Below are 25,257 nucleotides of genomic sequence, written 5' to 3' on the forward strand. Positions count from 1 at the left end.
GACACCATGTTTGCAATGACAAAGTTGTCAGTCTGACACCACTGTGTCTTTAAGGACAGACACAGAAACCTTGATGGCCGCTAATTTTGTTTTTGCACAAGCGGTCATTTTTGTTGGCGATTGGGCCTGGGATGGAGATGGCCTGAGAGACAACTGAAAGAAGTGCACACCACAACTTAATTATAAAAGAATAATACCCATTTTATTTATGTAAACTATTTATACACACACACTATATATATAGGATAACAAAGTTCCATTATAGCTTTATATAGCATCATATAATAGATAAGGCTTATATAGCATAACATAATTGATTAGGCTTTATACTAGTAGGTACTGTTTTAACAGGTTCCCAGCCAAGGGGGAAAGCTTACATTTTTACGTGTGATGCTAAATACCTTGATCGGCTTTAGATACCTTGATGAATTTAGATTATGAATTGTGAGGTCCTGATGACAGTGTGGAGTGGTGTCAGCTAGGTTGGGTAGAGTTAGGTTCCTTAATGGTACAGTTCACTATCAAATGTTTATTGCTAAGGCATCTAGGGTGAATTGGCAGTTGAAGGGATTGGTGAAAGGGTGGTCGAAGGGATCAATGATGGAGCATGATTAAACTACATGCACACAAAAAGGAGGTGGATCAGCGAACTCTTTAGCCCCGATGACTCTCTCATCCTCGAGTCTACCCTTTTATTTCAGGGGGGTCCTCCCCCTTGATTTCGACACTCTCTTTAAGCCATGTTACTATTTTTCACCAATGGTGAATATTTGAAGTTAGTTCCTGGTGACACATTCAATGTATCACCTTAAACAAGGAAGCAAGTTCATGGGAAAAGTTATAATCATATCCTTATGATTTTTTCTGTCAAAAAAATTTTTTCGTCAAGTCCGGGCTCTCACAATCACATGGGCAAATTTATGGAAGATAGAATTGATGGTTAAAACAAATTGCAAACAGAAATTTTCAGATCATTGAACCACATTGTGTAGTACACTAGTGTTTTATATTCTTGTACATGTATATTGTGTTGTTCCTGTTTTGTGTGTTTCAATGTACTTGAATATTTTCCTAATTGCTTACATTATTTTTGCCAGTCAGGCTTATAAATTGAGGCAAAAACAGCAGGCTTGTGTGTTTCAATTTGTTTATTTTTGATTATACTTTAAAATAAGGTATATCTGAGATTGTTGAATCTGGTTGAATGCATTTTAATGACATGTGTATATTTAGTGTAAGGTTTTTTTTATATGTATGGTTGTATTTATTTTGGATATTTATAAGATCTTTTTTGGGGGTAATTTTATTTGGGTATTCATTTGGTACTATAAAAGTATTTTCATTTAAATGCATGTATAAACAACTATTAAGTATTATAAATTGCAACACATATATGTGAGAAATATCAAAAAACAATGTGAAATATCAGAGTTATATCATCAAAAGGCTCAAAAGTGAAGCTTCTAGTAATCTTATATGAATATGCATCATTGTGCTTTAAGATATTAATAATTGTCATATGAAATTATTATTTTAATCAAAATAAGAAGCATTACAATACAGAAAAATACAATGCATAATAAAATTAAATTTTGAAAAAGCAATGTTAAGCTTAAAAAATATTAATAAATGTGAAAGAAAAAATTGTTTATTGTAAAGGATACTTAATTAAACAAAAAAAATTAAGACATTAATTATCAAAAAATATTAAATTCAGTTTTAAAGTAGTAAAATATAAGATTTTTTTAAAATTGGAATTAAAGTAAAATTATTATTAATTTGTTTTTAGCTTCAAGAATAGGAGTTGACATTACTCGACAGCAGTCATTGTTTCTTAATGATTATTTTAGAAACTCTGATTCTAATTTTACATCAAGATTAGAAAATATTAATTCTACAAGCCATGAAAGTGGTTTGAATCCTGAAACTAATAGCAGTTTGTCACCTAGTAACAATGGAAGAAGACAGTCTAGTAGGAATCATCCAACCGGATATTTCCAACCACTTCGGGATGTTGAGTTATCTAGACAGATCATAACACCTTGCAGTAACAGTCAACAACCTCATCCAGAAACAAGTAAGAATTTGTATTACAGTATAAAGGAAAAAACTTGACAGAGGTTCACAGAAAGTTGTGCATTTGATTTATTTCAGCATGATATGCAATATGAATGGATTTGCATTAAATATGGATTGGTTTTTTTTAATTCCTAATTTAGTTTGATTTTAGTATAGATAAATTGATATTAATCAGTATGTAGTTTTATATTATACAAAATGAAATTATGGAATAAAATATTTTATAGTTAATTCAGCAAGTAGAAAAAAATAAATGCAAATGATTAAATTGTCTTTTAGTTTTTTAAACAGTGTTTTTGTAATCTATAAAAATTTAAATCTATATGATCATTGATTGTTAACATTAGTTTTCATAAATATGTAAATTTGTGTTGAAAAAGATTACAATGATTTATATTAATTATTGTACCATTTATAAAAACAGATGTCAAATAAAATTTTATTATTATTTTACTTTATAAATCTAAAAATTTTAATTTATGATTTGGTAATTAAATTATTTTTAGCTGATCCTGAATCTGTTATATCTCAACGTAACAATGGCCAGTTAACTGTATCAGTTTCACCAATGGATGAAATGACACGGAACCGTTCTGAATTTTGCCATCTTCGACCTAAGAGATCTACCAATCCAAGTCCTGCTTCACCTGTTACAGGAAACAGTTCTCCTGAAAACAATAATGATGGTTTATCACCTGGAAATAGTGGGAGAAGAATACAAAGAGAAGGTAAATGTTAAAATAAATTTTAACATTAATTAAATTCATTTATTTCAATGTAATACTTTATTTTCAAAATTATTTTTGTTAATAATAATCTAGATTCTGCTATACCATCTGTATCTACTCATGCAGGAGGAGTGTCAGAAGAATCTGATAGAATACAACAATTACCTAATGGTAACCCACTTTCAAGTGCTAGTGGTAGTTCAGCTTCAACTAGTAGGGGAAGAAACAATAATCATAAAAATTCTGGAACAGTAAATACAGAAGAAGAACCACTCCCACCTGGGTAAATTTTATATATTTTTTTCATCATATGTATAAAAATGTCTATTTTGGATGACAAGACATTGTACATTTAATGTCTGACTAATAATAGCATTTGATTAATATAGTTATTGAATAGACTTATTACATGTTTATTATGTGACATTATTATGACAATTAGATGAATTTATCTCATTATAAGAATGTGATTATCTTTATATATTGTGAAGTGTAGTTTATAGTGATAGAAATGATTGCAAGGGCTATTTTCATTAACTTTTTTTTCTGTTTTTAATCTCATTGTTCTCACTAATTTCAATTAAACTTATATAATTTTTAGTTAATCATTGGTTTCAAAAGTACAATTGGATGACAAATGGCAGATTGTTTATTCATCTTATTTTTAGTTCATAGTAATCAAAGTATGATTTTATCATATTTATTATTATTCTTTAGTTTTTGAGTGATATTTTTTATTGGATTTTATGATACCCAATATCACTAAAGAATACTAATTAGATATAATGACAATTTGTAAAATTAACATCTTGTCAAAACAATTACAATGACAAGTATGCAACTTCATTTTCAATTTTTATGAGAAAGAGCCTTTTGCTTTTGGATGACACATGTACCTTGAATCGAGATGACTTTTATTATTGAATTTATGTAATGATAAGAGTATTATAAACATTTCATGGACTTTAAACTTTTAAGAAGTATGGTCATTTCTTTATTGAGAATGCATTCAGCAATAATTACAATCCAATTTGTCCATGTGTGTTCAGACTTATTCATGTTTGACTTCTGAAATATATTCAATCAATTCTAAGTAAAAATAATTGTTTATGCTAAATTTACCACTGTTTTGGGTTTTAAAAATTAATTTTTCAAGATGAATTATTCTACAAATTCACATGATTTTTTTTCTCGAATAAGTATATGCAATTGTACATTTAGGAAAACCTGGTGCAAGTGAATGAATTCAAAACTTAGTTAACTCATGATGATGATGATATTCATTTGGCTCATTGTGTCATTTACTGAACCTCACTTAATGTCAAATACAATAGAATTACAGCATTTGAGGAATGTTGATTGTGAGAAGCATTAAAAAAGAAGTGCATCTTCTCATTACCTTTCCCCCTCTTCAGATTTTGCTTGGTTAGTGAAAACAGGTATTAATATAAATCTCTTGTAAAAGCAAAATGGTGTAAGCAAACTTTCATAAAGTAGGAGATAACTGTATAATAATTTATCAATAAGAGTTGTGCTGTCAAGTTATTGTCTTATGAATTTTACAAAACTTTCTTCAATGCATTAGCTCTGTTATAAATTTTTTAAAATGGTATTTAATCAGATTAAATAATATATTAAATTAACAGATCAGATTAAAAAATTCATTTATATATTTTTTCAACAGTTTTTTTTTTGTTGTGTTTCCTTTGCATGTTTAAAACTTTTTCTGAAACTTAAATACAGAAACAACCCATAAGTAAACAGAAATCCTGAATGTCAGCATTAACTCTGAAAAATATATTGTCATGTTGTAGAAGTTGTCTTTGAATATTCTCTGGTGGGCTGATGGAGAAAGCATCCATCTAGTTCATGGATGATGGAACTCTGTCACATTGCCCAAACAATTCAGAATTGGCTGTCAATATAAGTCATCTTCCATGGCTTGACAATGTTAGTCAGTTACCTGACTTGAATCCTATCAAACCTGTCTAGAATCTGCTGAATTGTGTAGGGTGACAATGTTCACAAAAATCCACTTTTCATGGATAACTTTTAGATTGTTTTCATGCAAAGTTGGCCAACATTTCACAGGCCAAGACTTCAGAACTCATTGATTCCATGGGTTGATTGGCTTTGAAGAAAGCAAGTGGTGGGACAATTAGGTTTTCATTTGCATATATGGCATTTGCATCACTTGGATACTGTGAAATTGTAGTCTATTAATATTAATCAATAAACAGAAAATTGTTAAAATATTATTTTCAATTATTGATTAAATAAAGTTTATTTCAATTTCTAATGAAATTTACTTAATTTAAACATTTTTAAAGTTTATAATTTCATCATCAAAAGGAATAGAAAACATTTAAATGATTGCTTTTTAATGAAATAAAATATTAATTCATTCACATTCTTTTTAAATTCAAATAAATTGTTATAAATGATAAGTCATGTAAGTTACATGCCATGTATTAATGCCATATTTATAATTTTCAGTTTATTGGTTAGCTTGTTTTCTTGATTACATTTTATTCATATCAATTTCACATCAGTTATTTAATTAATTAAATAATTGATAAGTAAATATTTTAGATTTAATAAAAATGTTTTTATTTGTTTTAGATGGGAAGTTCGATTTGATCAGTATAACCGAAAATACTACGTGGATCATAATACAAGGAGTACAACATGGGAAAGGCCCCAGCCATTACCTCCAGGGTATAAGTCAAAAAATTTAATTTTTTATTCATTAATGTTTTTGATTGTGTAATAGTATAAAACAAAATTAGCAATATTGATTTTTACTTAGTCTCTTTGCCTATTTTACTTAAAATAAAATATAGGAATATTTTAAAGCATGTTGTGCTTTGCTTATAAACAGTGTCTAAGTAAAAATAAATATTGCTAGTCTTTTAATGATCTGTTTTCTATAATAATTTTTAAGTGAATTGTTCTGCTGAGTTTGATTTAGATTATTGACAACAGAGATGTTTGGAGAATAGATTGCTGGAATATATTCTAGTTGTACAAACATTTTTAAAATTAAATTTTTCTTTTCTCTTACTTATTTTTAAAATTACTACAAATTATTTTAAAATACAGTCAAACCTGTTTTTATGCGCTCTTTTTATGTGCGATTTTTATTTGTGCGATTTTTTTAATGCGAATTTTTAATTTGTGCGGTATAGTTGGCGACTAGTCTCGTGCGATTCGTCATGTCTTACGTTGACTTATTATAGCTAAATAAACTTATTATAGCATAAATGCACTTATTATAGTAATATTATTGCATGAATATGCGAAAAATGAAATAATTTACTTTTTAAGTCAACAAAACACCACCTGGACAAAAATATGTAAAACAGACGATAGACCAGACGATGCAGTCAAGTGCTGACATCTGTTGTCAATAAATTCTATTTCGTACGGTTTTGAGTTATTTTCTATGTGAGACTTTTTTTATGCGGTCCCTGTTGACCGCATAAAAAAAAATATTTTTTAATTGTGTTGCGAAAACTATTATTTACAGCCATTCGTGGAGTTTCGTGCGATTTTTTTTAATGCGTCTTTTTTAATGCGGTCCCTATCCCCCGCATAAAAACAGGTTTGACTGTACTTGTAATTATAGTAAGGATAAAAAGTTTTCAAATAAGTTTTTGAATATTTAATTACTTAGTTTATTTTTTTAAAGGTGGGAAATGCGTAGAGATAATAGAGGAAGAGTTTATTATGTTGATCATAATACACGAACTACTACATGGCAAAGACCAACAGCTGAAAGTGTTAGGAATTTTCAGCATTGGCAATCTCATCAAGCTCAAGTCATGCAACAGTGTCAACAAAGATTTCTGTATCATGTATGTTGATTAAATTGTATCATTTTATAATTTTTTTTCAGGTGGCAGAAGAAATTTTATTTATATTCATATTTACTTGATTATTTTCATTATATTAGATATCATATTGAATTGATTGGTTATATTTAAGTTGTTAATTTCTATAATTAAAATGGAGATGGTTAGATGGATAAAGTGGTGAAGGCATCAGTTTATCTATTGCTCTGGGGACTAGGTATTGAATCCAGATGAGCAACCCCAGGAATTCTTCATGAGTGATGAGTTTCCAGATAGGTTTAGCCCCTATCTTTCACCACTCAATTACCTCCATTGAATCAATGATGAACATGAATAAATGCTCTTTTTAGTGTCCACAGGGCAGAAAGAATCAAAAATGGAAAAAAAAAATTGAAATGGAAGTGATTTAAAATTATATTTTATAAATAATACTGAATTTGCAATAATTTTATAATGTAAGAAAATAAAAAATAATATAAATTTTATTTAGTAAATAAAACAATATCTGTAATTATTAAGTAAAGTCAATTGTTAATTACAATTAATTGTAATTGGTTTATTGAAAATATTAGTACTTCAATATTAATTATTTAGATTAGTTTAAATAAAGTTTGATTATTACCAAACTCTGGAGAAAATGATATTTAATTAATATATTATGTCATAATAAGGACTTCATCATTAATAACAGATTATTTAAGTTTGAACTGCAAATTTTGCATGTCATAATGACAATTGATCTTGTAGTTATTGACTGACTACAATTATCCACATTTGTCATTACTGTACTTTTGGCTGCTGTTAATATTTTGTATTTCATATATATTATGATAAACATAGGCATTTAAATTTCCTACATATAAGGCTCTGTCCCTTACCCTTAGACACATTGCAACTTGATTGCACCTGTGAGTGACATGTTATAATGACATTTTTGGTGCTTATATGATAGGAAGGGATTTAAAAGAACTTTGATATTAATAATAATAAAATATATGTATATATATATACTGTATATACTTTTTATTAATATCAAGATAGGTTATGTATTACATAAATTTTCCATATATAATAATAAGATATAGAATAAATTACTTATGTAAAGACATAATTTTTGCAAAATATTCATTAAAATTTCAAAAACAAAAATTATAATTTTGTAGTTTAGTATACTACAGTATATCCTTAAGTTTAAATATCTGTATTTGTTTTTATAAAGCATTTATAAAATCAGCTTTATTGACTAAACTTTCTCATCTTATTTTTTAGACTCCAGTTCAAGTTGAAGATGATGACCCATTAGGACCATTACCTGAAGGATGGGGTAAGTAATTAAAAATCATTATTCTTCCTCTCAAGTGTAGTATTTCATATAGAAATTTTTTGAAAGGAATAAACTTGCTTTAATATAACTTTATTTTTACACTTTTAAAAATCTTTCTTTGAAGTCACTTTACAATACCTGTATGTGTGTTAAATTTTTTTGATTTAATATTATTGAATCTCTTAATTTATGGTAAATATTATGCAGCTTTCCTCATCTTACAAATGTAATATGTTAGTTAATCCAAGCATAAAGTGAATTTTCATAATTAAAAGATGTAATTAGCATTTGATTTTAGTAATCATTTAAGTATTCTTTGACCTTTTGGATACCCAGTGAATTTTGTTCAAGCATAATAGACAGGCATAAAAATATAACATTACACAAACAAGTATAATAATAAAAACTAAATACAGTATAAATAAATAAAATTAATGTAAATTTTATTTGAATTATTAAATTGTATTATTTAAATTAATGTAAATTATGACTGAAAATAAATTGTAATAAAGACATATCTTCAATCTATAAAACTGAGCTTTGTTTGGATACTAAGAATTTGAAAGTTGTCTTCTCTGTCTCTCATATTTCACATATTCATAAATATTTGTTCTCAGAATTCTTTTTAATCTGGGGAACAGTACTAAATAAATGGCTTTCTTCATATCTGCAAATTTTTGTAATGTGGGAAAACTTGTACTATTATTTGGCTAAAACAATTAATTATGTACAAAAGAATACCATCAACAATATTATGCCATATAATTTATTTAATCATTTTTAAATTTGACTACATAATATAAATACAAAACAAATTCAGAACAAAACAGGTTATTTATTAATATCAATTTATGTAACTAAATCTTTTACACAAATTTAGTTTGCAAACAAACATTGATCATTTTTATTTGGCTTTCACATTGCAAATGTACAGTATTATATACAAAATAATTACTTCTATAATATACTTTTTGTATAGTTTAAAATATATTGGTGAGCTCTATACTGCCTCCTTATTTCTAGACTTACTACACCATCGTCAGACATAAGACTAGCCTCGATGTATTAATTTGTTTTTAATTGTATGCATTTCGGACTTAGTCTTCAGCTTTTTACAAATTTTCCACAAAATTGACTTATTTATAACTCAAAATCATACAAAGAAATTTTAACATTTGGCAATAATTGTTTACAGTTCTCTCCATTAAGAGCCACCACAAACTACAGCTTTGAGAGAGCAAATGCTAGCACACCTGTTGACAAAGGCCCTGTCCCTTTCTTCGTGCAGGTGCAGTTATCCCTTTGCTAGAATTGTAGAAAACCATACGAGGCATGCACAATGTTATTTTACAGCCAAGAACTGAACAATGCACATACCAGTTTTAAACCAGTTAGGGACTTGTGTTGGAACAAACCTAATATTTTCTAAATACTTGGAAATATTTTTAAAAATTTATTTTGTTTCATCATAATTTCACAATTTATATGAAAACTGGACAAATTAATAATTAATTCAGACCATGAATTTAAAAACCAGCCCGGTGGCAACACTAGTTGCTAATCTCTCATGATGCAGCACTTCTATGCAATCAAGCACTGTATAGATTGTAGCTGCTTTATGCCCGCATAACTTACCTAGCAAAAATGGCTTGTAGCCTCAGGAAAGAAGGCAAAGCTTTGGAGCACAACTGAGTGTACACTAGCTCCTGCTTCTTGTATTTTGTGGCGGCTCTAAGTATTCACTTTTGTTCTTCAAAGTTTCTTTTGATGGTTCATGTTTTTTGTTTTCTTGGCTGTCTTCACCTCTTGGACAGAATATAGGCATTTTCTTAATATTGAATAAATACTATATGCTTCTTGTCTGGTTTAAAATGTATTGGTGAGCTCTATGATAAAGAGGCCATTATGATATAGAGCTCATCAATACATACAAAATAATGTTTTAAATTTTACTTTTTTAAAGTAAACTAAAATTATTTGTTTAGAACAAACTTTAGAAATTGTTTAAAATATAGTAATAATGTAATAGCTCTGATTTAACATATTTTAATGTCATTTGTAGTTAGCTAAATTTTATTGTCTGTATAAATAAAAGAATGCAAAAAAAATGAGTGAAATTTTTGGTTTTATTTTAAGAATTAGATTTTTGTCATGTATATATGATATATCATATATATATACATTAATTAATATTAATTTTACTGTAGAAAAACGAATAGATCCAAATGGAAGAGTATATTTTGTTAATCATAAAAATAAAACTACACAATGGGAAGATCCTAGGACTCAAGGGTGAGTTTTATTTCTGAATATTCAAAAAATATTTAAAAAAAACATTCAAACTGAATTTTAGAAATAATATTAAAGCAATTGGTGATATTTATTTATTTATTAGTGAGGTTGTGGCCGAAGTTTTCAACACGAAAACATGAACGTCAGATGTTCAGCACCACCTTCCTGTAAGCCTGTGGCCAATGGCATTTGGAACATCAGTGGAATCATGCTTGACATTCCAAACTCCATTGTCAAACTTCTAGGCTTACAGGATGGTAGTACTGAGCGTCCAATGTTCATGTTTTTGCACTGAAAACTTCGGCTGCAACCTCACTAATATTTTATCTGAAACGTTTTAAAACTATGGAAACAAAATTTTGAATGCAAAAATTTTTTTTTATTTTAAACATTTGTGTATTATTTGTACATTATTAAATTTATTAATATACAAAAATATATTCAGTTAAATTTACATACAAATTACATACAAATGTCCTATTTTAAATACAGTCGACTCCGCATAAGAGCTAAATTACATACAAATGTCATATTTTAAATACAGTCGACTTTGCATAAGTCGACAGCCGGATAACTGGACACCATAGGTTAATTAGTCATTTTCTGTGGTCCTGGCCGACTTACATAAGCAATAATGTTATTAATGTTAAAAAACTCGGTTTACTCGACATCGTTTAACTCGTCACCACTGGATAAATCAACATACTTTTTTTCACATTTTTTAGGTGTCTGATAAGTCGACTCCCCTCCTGAAAAAATGAGTTCACACCGTACAATAAGCTGTGTGGTGTGAACTCATTTTTCGGGGAAAGTCGACTTATCAAAATTCTAAAAAGTGTGAAGCAGAAAGTGTGTTGATTTATACAGTGGTGACGAGTTAAACGATGTCGAGTAAACTGAGTTTTTTAAGGTTAATAACATTAATGCCTATGTAAGTTGGCCGGGACCACAAAAAACTGACTATGTAACCGATGAGTGTCGAGTTATCCGGGTGTCGCCTTATGCAGAGCCGACTGTATTCACTTCTGCAATGGAAGTTTTGCAATAGTTTTAATTTTTTCCATAAAAATTCTTTGTGGGATTTATTCTGGTGTAGATTATATGTTGCCTTTGAGTTATCCACATGAAATTACAGTAGTTTGAAATGAATAAATTGGCTTAAATAATGAATGGTTTTAAAGAATTAACATTTAACGAAATTGATATTTTAAAATATAGACTAGAAGATCCTCTTCCTCCAGGTTGGGAAATAAAATATACACCTGAAGGTTTACGTTATTTTGTTGACCATAATTCAAAGACTACAACATTTGTTGATCCACGTCCATCATATGCTGGAAAAGGGTAATATTAATAAATTTATATACAAATCTTATAGAAATAAAATTTATATTAGTTTCTATTAGAATTTGATATTGTGTACGTAGTCAAAACAGTGAAATTTAGTTATCTGTTTATTTTTCAAATTATATTATTAAATTAAATTACTTTTATTTTTTTAAGTATTAGTATGATAACGCTGAATTATAAGCTATTTTCAATATTTTAGTCAATAGTTAATTTTATCTATGATTATTAATATTTACATGCATTATCTAAATGCAAATATCTATCATTAATATTTATTTAATTTTCTGGTATTAATCAACTTTCTGATGTAAATAATCATCATCATTATTTTATTATTTAGAATGATTTTTATTTATCACTTAATATCAAGAAAATTTTTATTTTTAAATTTCTTGATTTTCTATTTCTTATTTTTTACAACTACTAATAGAGCTTTTTCACTGATATCACATCATATGATTGAAACTGCTCCATCACCATGTTAATGTTGTGGATGATGATGAGACAAATTGTTGTAATTCTCAATTTTATACTACACAGATGATGGTGGCTTTCACTAAACAAAAACATGAAAGCATGAAGTCATGAAAAAAGCATTAATTATGCTATGACTTTCTTTTGACATTATTTGTATATTTCATTTTGTGTGTTTACTATGTATTTGTTGAGAAATCTTGTCAAATTAAATTAATCAACCTGTACACTTAAGATAGGTTATATTCACAGTGGTATGATAGTTGAATTGTTCAGATGTTTTAAATGTTTTGCATTTTAATTTCTGCATTGTAATAATGGTTAATCAGTTTGTTATCTAGTTTACTGCTGTGAAATACTACATAGCTTTATTAATGAATTAACAAGAAAATAACTGTCTGTTAGCATTTGTTTCTTTTATTAATAAAAAAAGTTTGAGAGTACTTTCAACAAAATATTGTTGCTGTCTTCAAATTAGCTTGATTGAATGCCAAATGTAAACAGTTATAAATTTATTCATTTTTTGAAACAATTCTAAAACAATACAAAATTTTCAAATAGCTATCCTTAATGTACAAAATTTGAATTCAAAAGAGCAGTGTTGCAGTATTTAAAATGATAAATTTGAATTTTTTCAAAAATTACATTTTAAATTGTAATGTAAAATGAATGTAATTAAAACAATAAATACTAATAAAACTTTAGTTAAATGTTAGATTAAATTGTTATAGTAAATGAAACTAAGATATGATGTATCCTAGTGCACAAATACAAAACTGTAGGTAATAAAAGATATTTAGAGGATGATAAGAAGGGTAGGGAGAGTGCTCTTAACATCTATGTTGCTTCACTACTGCTTTAAAGAATGTGATCCATAGATTCCACAGGTTAACAGTAGATTGGTTACACAGGTTGTGATAATGATATGTAGGGTTTTCCAGATAAACAAAATTGAGCAAAAGGATGCTGGCTCAGAAAGGTTTACTGCCATGCTCCAGAACTCTCCTAGACAGTTCCTTTGTTTATCTGCCATGTTTGATATCATATTGATGATTTATTATCCAAGCTAAAACATCCTAGAAGTTGCCATAATGCACAAAATTGTGGTAACATTAGAACCATGTCCTAACAGAATTTCGAACTTTGTCATTTCACCAACAGAACTTAGTTATTTGAATTTTGTAAAATTTTCAGCTAGTGTGCAGTAAGTAGCAAAAAATTTAGATATATTTTACTAACTCACTACAAATTGCTTTCCATATACACACATTACAATTTGTTTGTCTTGGTGTTTGTAGTTAAATTTTCTTTTTTACTATTGTGTTGTCACTGAGATAGTTCTGTGTGATGGCCTTAATGTTGCATAATTGCAGGAATTCTGTAGAATGACACAATTTTGTGTGTAGCACTGATTTGACAGCATGTAAAAGGCATGTGCTCAAAATGAACATGTGGGCTTTGAAATGTCATGACTACATTTGTGAAAATGCTTCATTGAAAACCAAGCAGATGAAATCACATATCTAACATTGTTTAGTAATCACTTTTAAGTAACATCAGCAATTATTACACAGTACAAAAGTTGTTAATAATTGGCTATGTATAAATAAATAATGCATTGCTTGTATTTTTTGAAGATTTTCTTTCTAGTTAAACAGTTAATAAAAGGCATATTTTTTGGTCTTAAAATAGTTTTTGAATGATACTATCTAAACAAAATGTACAATTAATATTAGATGTTTATTATATTGCAGCCCAAATGGTGCATATGGTGTTCCAGTAGCATATGAAAGAAATTTTAAGTGGAAATTGACTCAGTTTCGTTATTTGTGCCATGTAAGTTGATAATATTAAAAGAAAGTAATTTAGTTTAATGCAAATATTCTTTTTTATTTAAAATGAAAAAACTGTAATCTTTACATTTATCTCTAACTCAATAAATATTATTATTATTATTTATTATAAGGATTTTAAAGATTTGAATTTTATATTATAAAATATATATATATTATATGTTATGGACTAAGTGATTAATAGGGCACTATTTATAATACCCACCCATTATGAATAATGACTAAAATGGCTGCACAGCCTGATTAGATATTGATTAATTTATTAAATTGACCAGACATTGTGAATACAGCTACATTTTCTTTGGGCAATGTGATTTTAGTAAAACTCCACTTTTTTCATTAAGAATTATTTATTTTCTGTGAATTATTTCAATGTATTTTAAAAACAATGTTTAATCTTTTAAAAGTAAGTATTATTAACTGTATCAATTAAACTAATGTTAAAAATAAGTATTACAGTAGAACATTGATTATCCAAATACCAATCAACCAAAACATTGGTTAACCGAAAGTGTTTCAGTCAGCAAATTCAAATTTCCGCTAGGGCTGTGGCGCTGCAATATTTGGCTATGTCTTGGGCTACTCCAATATTATTTTTGTTGGTGTGCATGTGTTAGTTGGCAGCACTGACACAACCATGAGAGGGTACTTAAGGACGTTCCAGTATTTGAACGAGGCTTTTTTCCCATTGTGAGTGATGAGCTTTGGTTGTTTTGTGTGATGTTTTTGTTAGGTCTAGTGTGTTGTGCTGAATCAGAACGTTTTTGATACTAGATTAACTTCCAAAATATAATTTTTTTTGTTTCTATATTTTTCAATATATTTATTTCATTTGTGTAAAATAAAGAAATAATTTTTAATGATACAATAGCCACAATTATTTTTTAAAAATTTCGTTAGGCGTAACAGATGAAAATTCAACACAAAGCGACAAACAGCAGCGAAAAATTTCAACATGGGATAGGTTAATATATTTTTTTGTACATAATCAGTTATCTGGATAACCCCAGTCCCAATTGTTTTGGATAATCAATGCTCTACTGTATTAACAAATCTATATGTCTATCAAAAAATCAGCTTAAACTTTTAGAATGAATGTCAGTTTTTGATATAAATTATATAAAAAATTAAATATTTTAAAAATTTATTTATTCAAGCAGTTAAGATTTTGACAACCTTTGGAATTACATAATTTTTTCTTTGGAGCATTTGCATCTATTAAATTTGCAAGCAGTTTTGCAGTAGCATCAACTATAGCCTTGGCTTCCAGAAATTCATGACATTCATGACATTCTTGCACATTCTCGCACATTCTCTAAGCAAAATTTCTGCACCTGGTACATCTTTAACAGAAATGACATTTTCTTTACAGATGATAAATTGGTTTCTGGAATAAAATAGATTTAATATGCCCTGTGTGGTACCCAGTTTGTAAAAGATTTTATCTTCAATCACAGCAATGATACCTGAAATACTTTTTCTATAACTGCAGGCTCCATCTACTCTGGTATACGAATCCTTGCTGTGTCATCAACATTAACTGTTTTTGCTTTATAAGATTAGACAATGCCATTTCCCTTGTTTTAGACACATTTCTTTTTTCTTTTTTTTTTTTTTTTCTATTTTTGAATCAACTGTTTTTCTTCATCCTTTACCGACTCTGTAATAACATCCTGGTTTTTGGAAATCAACTTTTTCATGTGAAAGGAACATTGTTTTTTTCTGGCAGATTTCACATAATTTCTTAGTTGAACTTGTGAAATCTGCCAAATTATGATTATCTCCCTGAAGAAAGAATTAAGGAAAGAATTAAGTACGAAATATAAAAATAGTACAATTTTTATATTTTGTACTTAATTCTTTTCCATACAGTTTCTGCCATTATGGCCAATAGCAATATGGACATCATGCAATGTCTGAAATATTTCTTCAGTGTGAATGTAATATTTAACCACATTACTTTCTTTTACAGACACAATTAATTTTCCTATTTCTCCAATAGATACGTCATATCTATATACATGCATATTCTTCTGATAACTTTGAAGTCACTTTGTATCATTGTCAAATATACTGATTTTGTAAATTTGATTGTTCTGACCTTTTGATACTATTAATTCAATTGGTTGTTGAAGTGGTTATTCATATCACTTAACTCTTTAAGCTCTGAAAACTCCATCTCTTTTGCCAATGACTAAATTGTTTTTACCCCTTAGGCTACAAGGGAAACTTGTATAGCAAAACTAGTCTAACAAGTTTTCAATCAGTCAGTTTCATTTTTAAAGTTAAGAGGCAAAAGTAAAATTAAAATCTCATGTAACCAATAGTTAATTTTGTGTGAATTTTTTAAATTCAATACTAAATGCAATTTGCATGTGCAAATCAGCTACAAGTGCTGATTGGTTAGTGTAAGTCAGATGATCACTTCTCAAGGTATTATCATCACTTTGCTCAACCAAGTGATAGCAGTATTCATAATGACTGGTCAATCTGATATAAATTATGATTAAAAAAATATAAAATAAACATCAACGAAAACCTGATAAGATAAGTAAATACACTCACGACAGCCTAGCTCTAGTTCCAAAATTTAACCTGTTCATTCACAGCTGTCGTGAGTGTATTTACTTATCTTATTGGGTTTTCATTGATGTTTATTTGTATATCTTTGCCTTACTGGGGTTACGATGGCCGACTGAGCTGCCTTGCGTGGATGTGTCCCCAGTCGGCACCCTTATAGCCGTTGATGGTTATGTCTTTGGCTTATATATACTGGAAGAGGAGATCGGAATGGAGGTCTGGGTAGCGTAACTGGCAATGCGTCCACAAGTAAGCAGGAGTTGCGGGTTTGAATCTCGCTTCAGGCCGATTCTTTTCTTCCAGTTTATTCTAAATTAATTAAATATTATAATTACTTGTTTTAACAAGAGATGGTGCCTAAAGAATAGCTCTTGTTCCAAAATTTAACCATTCGTTTACAGCTGTTGTGAGTGTATTTAAAAAATATAAAATTTATTACATTGCCTAATTTTGTTTATTATTTATAATGCCCATATTAATTACTTAGTCCATAACATAGGTAATATACACATATACATATTTATCATTGAAGTAGTTTTTATGAATTTTCAAAATTTTAAGAGCAACTAGTAATTTTATTAAAAAGATTAATATTTGAGAAAAGAAATATTACATAAAAAATAATTATCATTCAAAGCTCTTAAAAGTAAAATGAAGTTTTTATTCAGAAAAATCATAATAAAATATCTGTTTTGCTTAACTGTGACAATTTTTTAAACTTTTTTTATATGAATTTAATTATAATTGATTCTGACTATATTAATTATGTATTAAATTTAAATTTTTATTTTAGTGCAATGCACTGCCAAGTCATATTAAGATAACAGTTTCTCGACAGAATATATTTGAAGATTCTTTTAGCCAAGTAAGAATTGAAATAAATTCTCTTTCTCTCATATATAGAATAAAATATAATCTTTATTTGTGAGTACATGAGTATTAAATAAGTTAATTTGATGCAAGCTGTTTTCTTTTTTCGGTCTCATCTCCATTTATGTGACAAAATATCTGATATAACAAGCATCATGCAATAATTGAGAATAAAATATTCAAGTTATGGTGCAACAAGATTGAAATTCCTGTGTTTTCTGATTAGATGGCTTAGAATTCATATTAGTTTCTTTTCTTGATAATCAACATCATCATCATATTTTATTTAGAATAATTGATTGATAGGAAAATGTGTTATGGGCACTAATGTTGTTTAGAGAACATGGGTAGAGCGACTTGAGTTGTGTTGGAAAAAGCTAAAAATTTTATCTATAAGGCTATGGCAGTACAGATGTAAGTAAATTTTCCAGCATGAGAAGTTAGTGAGCAAGTGAGAGTAATAACATGAGATCATAATGTTTTTCACACTTGATAACATTGTCCTGAAATAATATGAATTTTCCCTTTGTGTGAGAGTTTAAAAAGAAAATTGCTATTTTGATTATTTTTTAATTTTTTATTCCATATTTTGGGATAAGCCATAACTGAATTAATTCATTTCTAAGAAATGTATCAAAAGATATAAATGTAAGAAATAATTTCTACTTTTTGATGGATATATTTTGATTGGACTGTGATTTTAAAATTGCAGACTTTACAGTACATTCCCACTGTGTGTTTGTCCTTCATTGATCTTGAGAATGGAAGTGGATAGATGAAAATTGAGACCAGATATGGAAAGCTTAGGGCCAGAGGCCCCAGTTAACTATATTTGAACTTCTGGTTTAGACCAGAAATCACATGATATCCATTCAAAATTTTCTCAAGAAGTTAGATAAATGACTGGCATGACTTGATTGTCATCAGGAGAAGTATGATATGTAGAGACAAGACACCCTCAAAATTCAGGCTAGATATGGAAAGCTTAGGGGCTGGAGACCCTGATCAACTATATATGAACTTCCAGTATGTTTTTAAAATTAAAAATGGTTAAAAATTGCAGCCTGGCATTGTGATAATGCCACAATAAATAAATTCATTTTACGTTTACAAAATGAGATATGTATATTGCACTATGCTTTCTTATTTAAGACATTTCACATATACATCAACAGGTTATGAATGAAACATTAAATTTTCTAGTCCAGTTACTGTTGCCATTACAATGATTTATTCTTGTTGATTATATTCTTTGTTCATTACCTAGTATTGATTATATTCCTTCATTAAATCACAATTAAAGAGAATATCTTCAAAATTTAGTTCATAAAAAGTTTTCTGTACATGTTAAATTATTTATTCAGTAATACAAGCAATAGAAAAAAATATTTTGCAGAAATTTATCTGAAAGTAAATCTCACTTTGTATAGGATTTTTTACTTGATAAAATAAGAGACAACTATATATTATAAAAATAAATAAGTTTTTCATTTAATTCATATTCATGTATTAAATTTACAATTCTTATTCTTAATATTGTATACTGTTCATTTTAGGAAGCCTGTTTTTATTATGGATTAAATGCTCTTTGAGACAAATAACATCTTATCTTCAGATCTGAAGCCTAAATACACTTTAATAATTACTGTTTTGAACAGTCATTGTTCAAAATGGGAATATCTCAAAAACATTTAATTTATAATGAAAATGAGTTTCTTAAAATGAATAATATACAATATTAAGAATTATTTATGTAGTCACTCAAAAGCAAAAATCTAAATTTACAATTGTGTGTTGGTTTTCACTTATTTCCACGATTAAGTTAGTATGTACTGTACAGTACCATTGAACTTGAATGAAAAACTTTCTGAAAAATGTATGTTATGCTTAAGTATTAACAATTATTTTTTTAAATGTTATCTTTAAATTTTATTAATTAAATATTTTTCTGAAATATTGTAGATTATGAGGGTACCACCACATGAATTACGTCGTAGATTATTCATTACATTTCGTGGCGAAGAAGGGCTTGACTATGGAGGAATTGCAAGGTAAGACTATTTTTGAATGTAAGAATGAATGAATTATCATCATCATTATTTTTAATTTTAACTAAATATTTTAATTAAAAATTTAAATAAAATTATTTGAACAATAATTGTACCATATTTACATGAATATAAGAAACCATCAAATCTAAGACTCATCTTAATTTCTACATGCTCACCACTGGAAGTTTTTTTTCCAACTCAAAACAAATGTTATGACAATAGAATCTGTATTTATTACACAGTAAGATATATATCACTCTTTTTCCATGATAGTGGAATTAGAAACTTTTTACTTTCAGTATTGGGATCTTCTGATTCAATGTTGGATTTAATGTTTACATCTTCCTATACATGGTCATCCTCAGTGCTATTTAAAACATTGGAAATGCTGGGGATGCAGAATATGTCTGATTGCACAAATGAGGTTTAGGAGATTTGTGATATAAAAATAATAATGTGACATATCTGCAAAAACATTCAGTAAAATGAAATAGCATCTCTGTATTTTCCCAATTAATGTCTATGAAAGCCCATAGACATTAATTGGGAAAATTTGCCAGAATATGAGGATCCTGTGTTTTAAAAGTGAAATTGGAATAATGATTACTTTGTTTCTAATCAGTTCATCACATGTTACATTGCTATCTACTTACACAGTTATGTGCTTGCAGCAGGAATAAGTTGGTCTCATTTACCAAACCATGGTTTCAAATTTATAAAAAACTGAAATTGTAACAAAGCCTTAAAAAGAATAAAAAAAAAAGAAAATCTGTTTTTATTTCAAAACTCTCTTCAGCACTATTTAATGGATGAAATTTCATGCCAGCTTAAATTAAAATGTATTTGTTTCCCATACAGAAAATTTGCAAATTAATAACTTGCTTTTAAAAACTCTTTCTGAATTGACTTGATTAAATATTGCTTATGTAAATTTATAAAATTTTGAATACATTAACTTGATATTAACATAATCAGTAATAGTTCTTTATAGATTTGAAATTAAAGGGTGTTTAAATGGGTATGTACAACTTATTTCTGCAATAACTTTATTTACATTGTTAGAAGTAAAACACATTACATTACCATTATGAGTTGACAAAAGGAAATCAGTGAATAACATGGCCATTCACTACTACTACATGGTGAATTTGTAACACAAATTTCTGGATTGTTAACTTAAACATATTGTCTAGAATTGTTTCAGTTTCATGTTTAATGACATATCTAAGATCTGGGAGTATTTGAGGCCTCTTATTTACATAATACCAATGTCTGATTAAATTTTGCCTTTTATGTATGCTATATATATAGTTGTATTGGATTTTATGCTGGAAATTATGAGTGATTTCAATTAAAATTTGTTTGAAGTATTAATCTAATTATTTTTATTTCAGGGAATGGTTTTTCCTCCTCTCACATGAGGTACTTAATCCTATGTATTGCCTTTTTGAATATGCAGGCAAAAATAATTACAGTCTTCAAATCAATCCTGCCTCTTCTGTCAATCCAGATCATTTACTATATTTTAGGTTTATTGGTCGATTTATTGCTATGGTAAGTAAATTTCAAATTTTATTATATATTTATTTATTTTATAAAATTTACAATAATGGCTATTTTTTTAGGCATTATTTCATGGAAAATTTATATACAGTGGATTTACATTACCTTTCTATAAGCGAATGTTAGGCAAAAAGTTAACTATGAAAGATATAGAAACAATTGATCCTGAATTTTACAATTCATTAGTTTGGATTAAGTAAGTATTTTCTGTTATATGTTTTTACATATATTAATTTCATTAACAATTTTTAATGAAATCATAAAAATATGTTACATAAATTTGATGATTTTGTCTAATAACACTTCTCTAATGTTATAATCATTTTTAAATAAGTTGTTGATTTAAAAATGCATGAGTTTAATATAACATATGTAATTTTATGCACAGAATAATATATATTTGGAATTTTTGGTGTTGAAAGAAATATCATCAACAATAATGCATAATGATGGGTGATGGGTTTGGAAAAAAATTCCAAACAAGTTTGTGCAACATAGTTTTTATTTTGGAAAAAAGAAAACTCTATGAACTTCTTCATAGAGTTTTGAAAGATGATGAAAACTGGACATTTATTTTTGTAATTTTACAAGTTCCCATTGTTGAACACAGGTGATTCAAGTTTAGGTGTGCAGTGTAAGTTTCTGTACAAGACTAAATTTTCAGACATTACTTTATGCAGTTGATCAGTGATTAGACTAGCTTTTTTTTTCTTTTACTTTTTTTTTTGTAAACAACTACCTTGAGGATTGCCCAAAAATCCTCAATTGGTTAAATTTCAGGCACATTTTCAGAGTTGTTTTCTTTTTCAATGAAGGGAACTTTTTTTTTTGTTGCAAGTAATCCAATATAGTTTTGGAATCTTACTTGATCTGGTCAGAAGATGCATTCTGCAGGAGAATAGTTCTTTTGAATATTAGGTATCAGGCAACATCATACATATTCGTTTAAACATTGCTGGGTGTTGTTGATAAAAATTGGTTTTCTGATTAGGGCTTGACTTAATCCTTTGGTTCCATTACAATCCAAACCAGAACTTTACCCTCAAGTTCTTTGGAAAACTACATTTGTAGATGTAGAGGCATTATTGGTATAAAATCCAACATTACCATTGATCATTGAATATAAGAGGATGAAGTAAGATTTTTCGTCCAAAATAAATAACTTTTCAGAGAATTTTCACAGTAATCTTCCATACTACATTTTTTGCATGTGTATTCTGTTTGGAATTATTTGCTTCTTTTGATATTGAATGTGTGTTTGTTTTCAGTCTGATGGAGCCAACTACATGAAATTTTTAGTTTTGCCACTGGAAGTATGTGACAACAGGTTTACAGGAATTTTTAACAATGCTCCTCCATAGTTAGTGTTCAGAAGCTGATGTTTGAGTTTCCAAGAATATTAGTTTTTGGCACTGTAAGTCTAATTCAATTGTTTTTTGCCAGGTTTTTTTTGGCTGCATTACATTGTCTTCTAGTCATCAGGTTTTTCTATTCACAGTAGCTCGTATAGCAAATGAGATGAATCCATTCTGATATATGTCCAAACCATTGTAGTCTGCAGTCAAATGATTGATGATATAGTTGGCTTATTTAAACAGCACTTCCTGATGTTTTCATTACATATGTGGTGTAGTAGGGTTACACCCAGTATTTTCTCTGGAATGCCTCTAGTTTATTCTCATCTGGTTTCAACATAGTCAATGTTTCAGCACCATAGAGAAATGTGGGTAAAATTAGAACCATATATAGGCACAACTTTGTGCCAGGAGAGAGATTTTTTCTTTTCCATAGGTAACAGTTGATCTGACCAAATATTATTTCCTGTAAACCCATGCTGTTGATTTCTGCTGTAAAAGCAGTCTTTCTTTTTTTTTCCTTGAAATATTGAGACAAGATATTTGAATTTGTTGACCTGGTAAGTTTGTGCTCTATTAAATTGACTGCAGTTGGTGAGCCTTGCTTGATCCTTTCAACTTGATTTTCGTTAGAACTTTTGCTTTTTTACCAGACTCCTTTCTTCTCTGTGATGGTAATCCACTGTTGAAATGTTGGAGAAAGCATTATATGGTCTGTTTTGAAATTCCAGCATTTGCAGAATGGTTTAGAGCAGGGAAACTTGTGTTTTGTGGAACCTAGGTTTTCACCAATAAAATTTGTGGTTTCACAATAAAATCCATTGGGTCTAGTGATGTATGAATGTGCTAATGCAGATTTTAGGTGAGAGATGTAAAGTCCTCTTATTATGTCCTCTACATGTGCTAGGTTATTTGTAGCTTTATAAACAGTGTGCATCAATTTATCAATAACAGAACAAACCAAAATCATGATACAATGCTTGACAATATAATGAAAAACCATAAAAATGATAAAACTTAACCTAAAGCATTAAAATCATTTAAAAACCTAAGAAGTATCTAACATATAAATAATAATACAATTGTTAAATATGCTTTAATTTGTGAATATCTTCATTGCAGGCCTGTTGAATCTAATGACAGGAGCATCATCTGTAGTGTTGCAGCACAGAGGTGCAGCATACAAATAGCACCATTTTCTTTAATATTCAAAGTTAAATTTATGACAGATTTAGATTAAAGAATTTTTTAATTTAATAATTTTAAATTAATTTACTAACATCTAATTTTAAAATTTTTAAATACAAAATTTTTATTATCTTGCAAGTAAAAGGTAAATGTTATGTAAAGTAAAGGTTTCCTTAGTGGTGAGAAAGAAATAAAAGTAGAAATTTAATTTCTGTAATGCAAAGAATTTTGAATACATTTACTCCAAGAAACAAACATGCGGATTTTGTTATTTCCCATTGCATTTTTACTTTCCTAGTGCTGTTATATGTAACAGAGGGAAAGTGAGATCAGTCAAAAAAAATGACCCCCGAAAATTTTTACATTTTTGGACTCGGACCTTAAAACATCGAGAAATGCAACACAATTTGGCATTTTTTTTGTATGTATAGATGTTATGGTGGATTTGGGGCATGATTTTGTTCACCTTTTTGAAGTTTAATAACTTTTGTGCTTTTTGTTGAAAATTTCTGAAATTTTTCAGTTGGCAGATTGATGATGATAAATTTTGTTGATTAAAAGTCGAGGGAGTAAGGAGATCAAAGAAAGTCGTGCGCCATATCTTGAGTAAGGTTGAACTTAATGATGATTTTACTCATTATTAGCATTTACAATTTTTTATAAACCACATCCCCACACTCAAAATTAAGCTTTTTGACATTTTATAATAATTAAAAATATAAAAAGTTTTTTTATAAAATATCAAAACAGATGGATGTGATGATCACATCCATCTGTTTTAAATGTTGCTGGGAAAGTTAAGCAACTTGATGCTGGATTTTTTTATAATTATTATTCAGACAATTTTTTGAATAATTTAAAATTTTTAAATTCAGTTACCTGTTTATTTTGGTTGGTTGAAACTAGTGAACTGAATGTAATATATCCTATATGCAAGGACACAGAATATGTCTGATTGCATGAATGAACAGAAATTAAATCTGTCCCAGGAAATTTGTAGTTACAAAATAATAATATAGCAATAGCTACAAAAAGAAATGTTACAATGAAATGGAGCTAAGCCTGTGGACATAATTGGGAAAATTTTCCAAAATACAAGAAACCTGTGTTTTAAAAATGAAGTTGGAACTTGTTTACTTTGTTTTTTATTAGTTCAGTCACATGTTACATCACTGCCTACTTATGTGCTTGCAGTAGGGACAAGTTAGTCTCTCCCTGCAACATGGCTTAACTTGATTTTTATGAAAAACTGAAATTGAAACAGTGTCTTAAAAAGAATGAAAAAGAAAATCTGTTTATATTTCAAAACTCTTTTTAACACTATTTAATAGCTAAAATTTTGGGTTGCTTTATTAAATTAAAATATGCTCTCATTTTTTTCACAAGGAATTTGCATAAACTACATTAAAATTTTTTCTTGAATTGTCTTGATTAAATAGCTAAATAGAAGTTATACAATCATCATGTTTTTTTGCAGATTTATTATGAAATTAAAAAAATATTAAAGGCAAAATATATTTTAAAAGATTATAAAAAATATTGTCACATTTTCAAAATAATAATGATAATTAAAAACTCATATTCAAATGGATATAAATTTGTTTTCTGTATTGTTGATTAGTATCTTGCATAAAGTCAATGAAATGTTAAATATTTGTAAATAAATCAATAATAACAGTGAGTATTAAAAAAATGG

The 25,257-nt window shown here is 28.1% G+C and overlaps 1 protein-coding gene across 2 annotated transcripts in view; it reads left to right on the top strand.

Annotated features, from left to right (window-relative positions):
* Su(dx) (Suppressor of deltex) overlaps positions 1-25,257 on the top strand; it is a 69,179-nt gene that overhangs the window by 38,804 nt on the left and 5,118 nt on the right. Inside the window, exons 7-19 of one of the 2 annotated variants that reach the window (XM_067288692.1) lie at positions 1,790-2,077; positions 2,586-2,807; positions 2,901-3,090; positions 5,430-5,525; positions 6,499-6,664; positions 7,931-7,985; positions 10,193-10,277; positions 11,496-11,621; positions 13,856-13,937; positions 17,328-17,399; positions 19,367-19,455; positions 20,850-21,009; positions 21,081-21,214. In XM_067288692.1, the coding sequence (XP_067144793.1) occupies positions 1,790-2,077; positions 2,586-2,807; positions 2,901-3,090; positions 5,430-5,525; positions 6,499-6,664; positions 7,931-7,985; positions 10,193-10,277; positions 11,496-11,621; positions 13,856-13,937; positions 17,328-17,399; positions 19,367-19,455; positions 20,850-21,009; positions 21,081-21,214 (1,765 nt within the window). The remainder of the gene's footprint in view (positions 1-1,789; positions 2,078-2,585; positions 2,808-2,900; positions 3,091-5,429; positions 5,526-6,498; positions 6,665-7,930; positions 7,986-10,192; positions 10,278-11,495; positions 11,622-13,855; positions 13,938-17,327; positions 17,400-19,366; positions 19,456-20,849; positions 21,010-21,080; positions 21,215-25,257) is intronic. The other variant, XM_067288693.1, reaches the window with a different exon arrangement.

The sequence above is a fragment of the Centruroides vittatus genome, unplaced genomic scaffold (genome assembly GCF_030686945.1).
Source record: "Centruroides vittatus isolate TY-2023 unplaced genomic scaffold, ASM3068694v2 scaffold_899, whole genome shotgun sequence".
NCBI lineage: Eukaryota > Metazoa > Arthropoda > Arachnida > Scorpiones > Buthidae > Centruroides > Centruroides vittatus.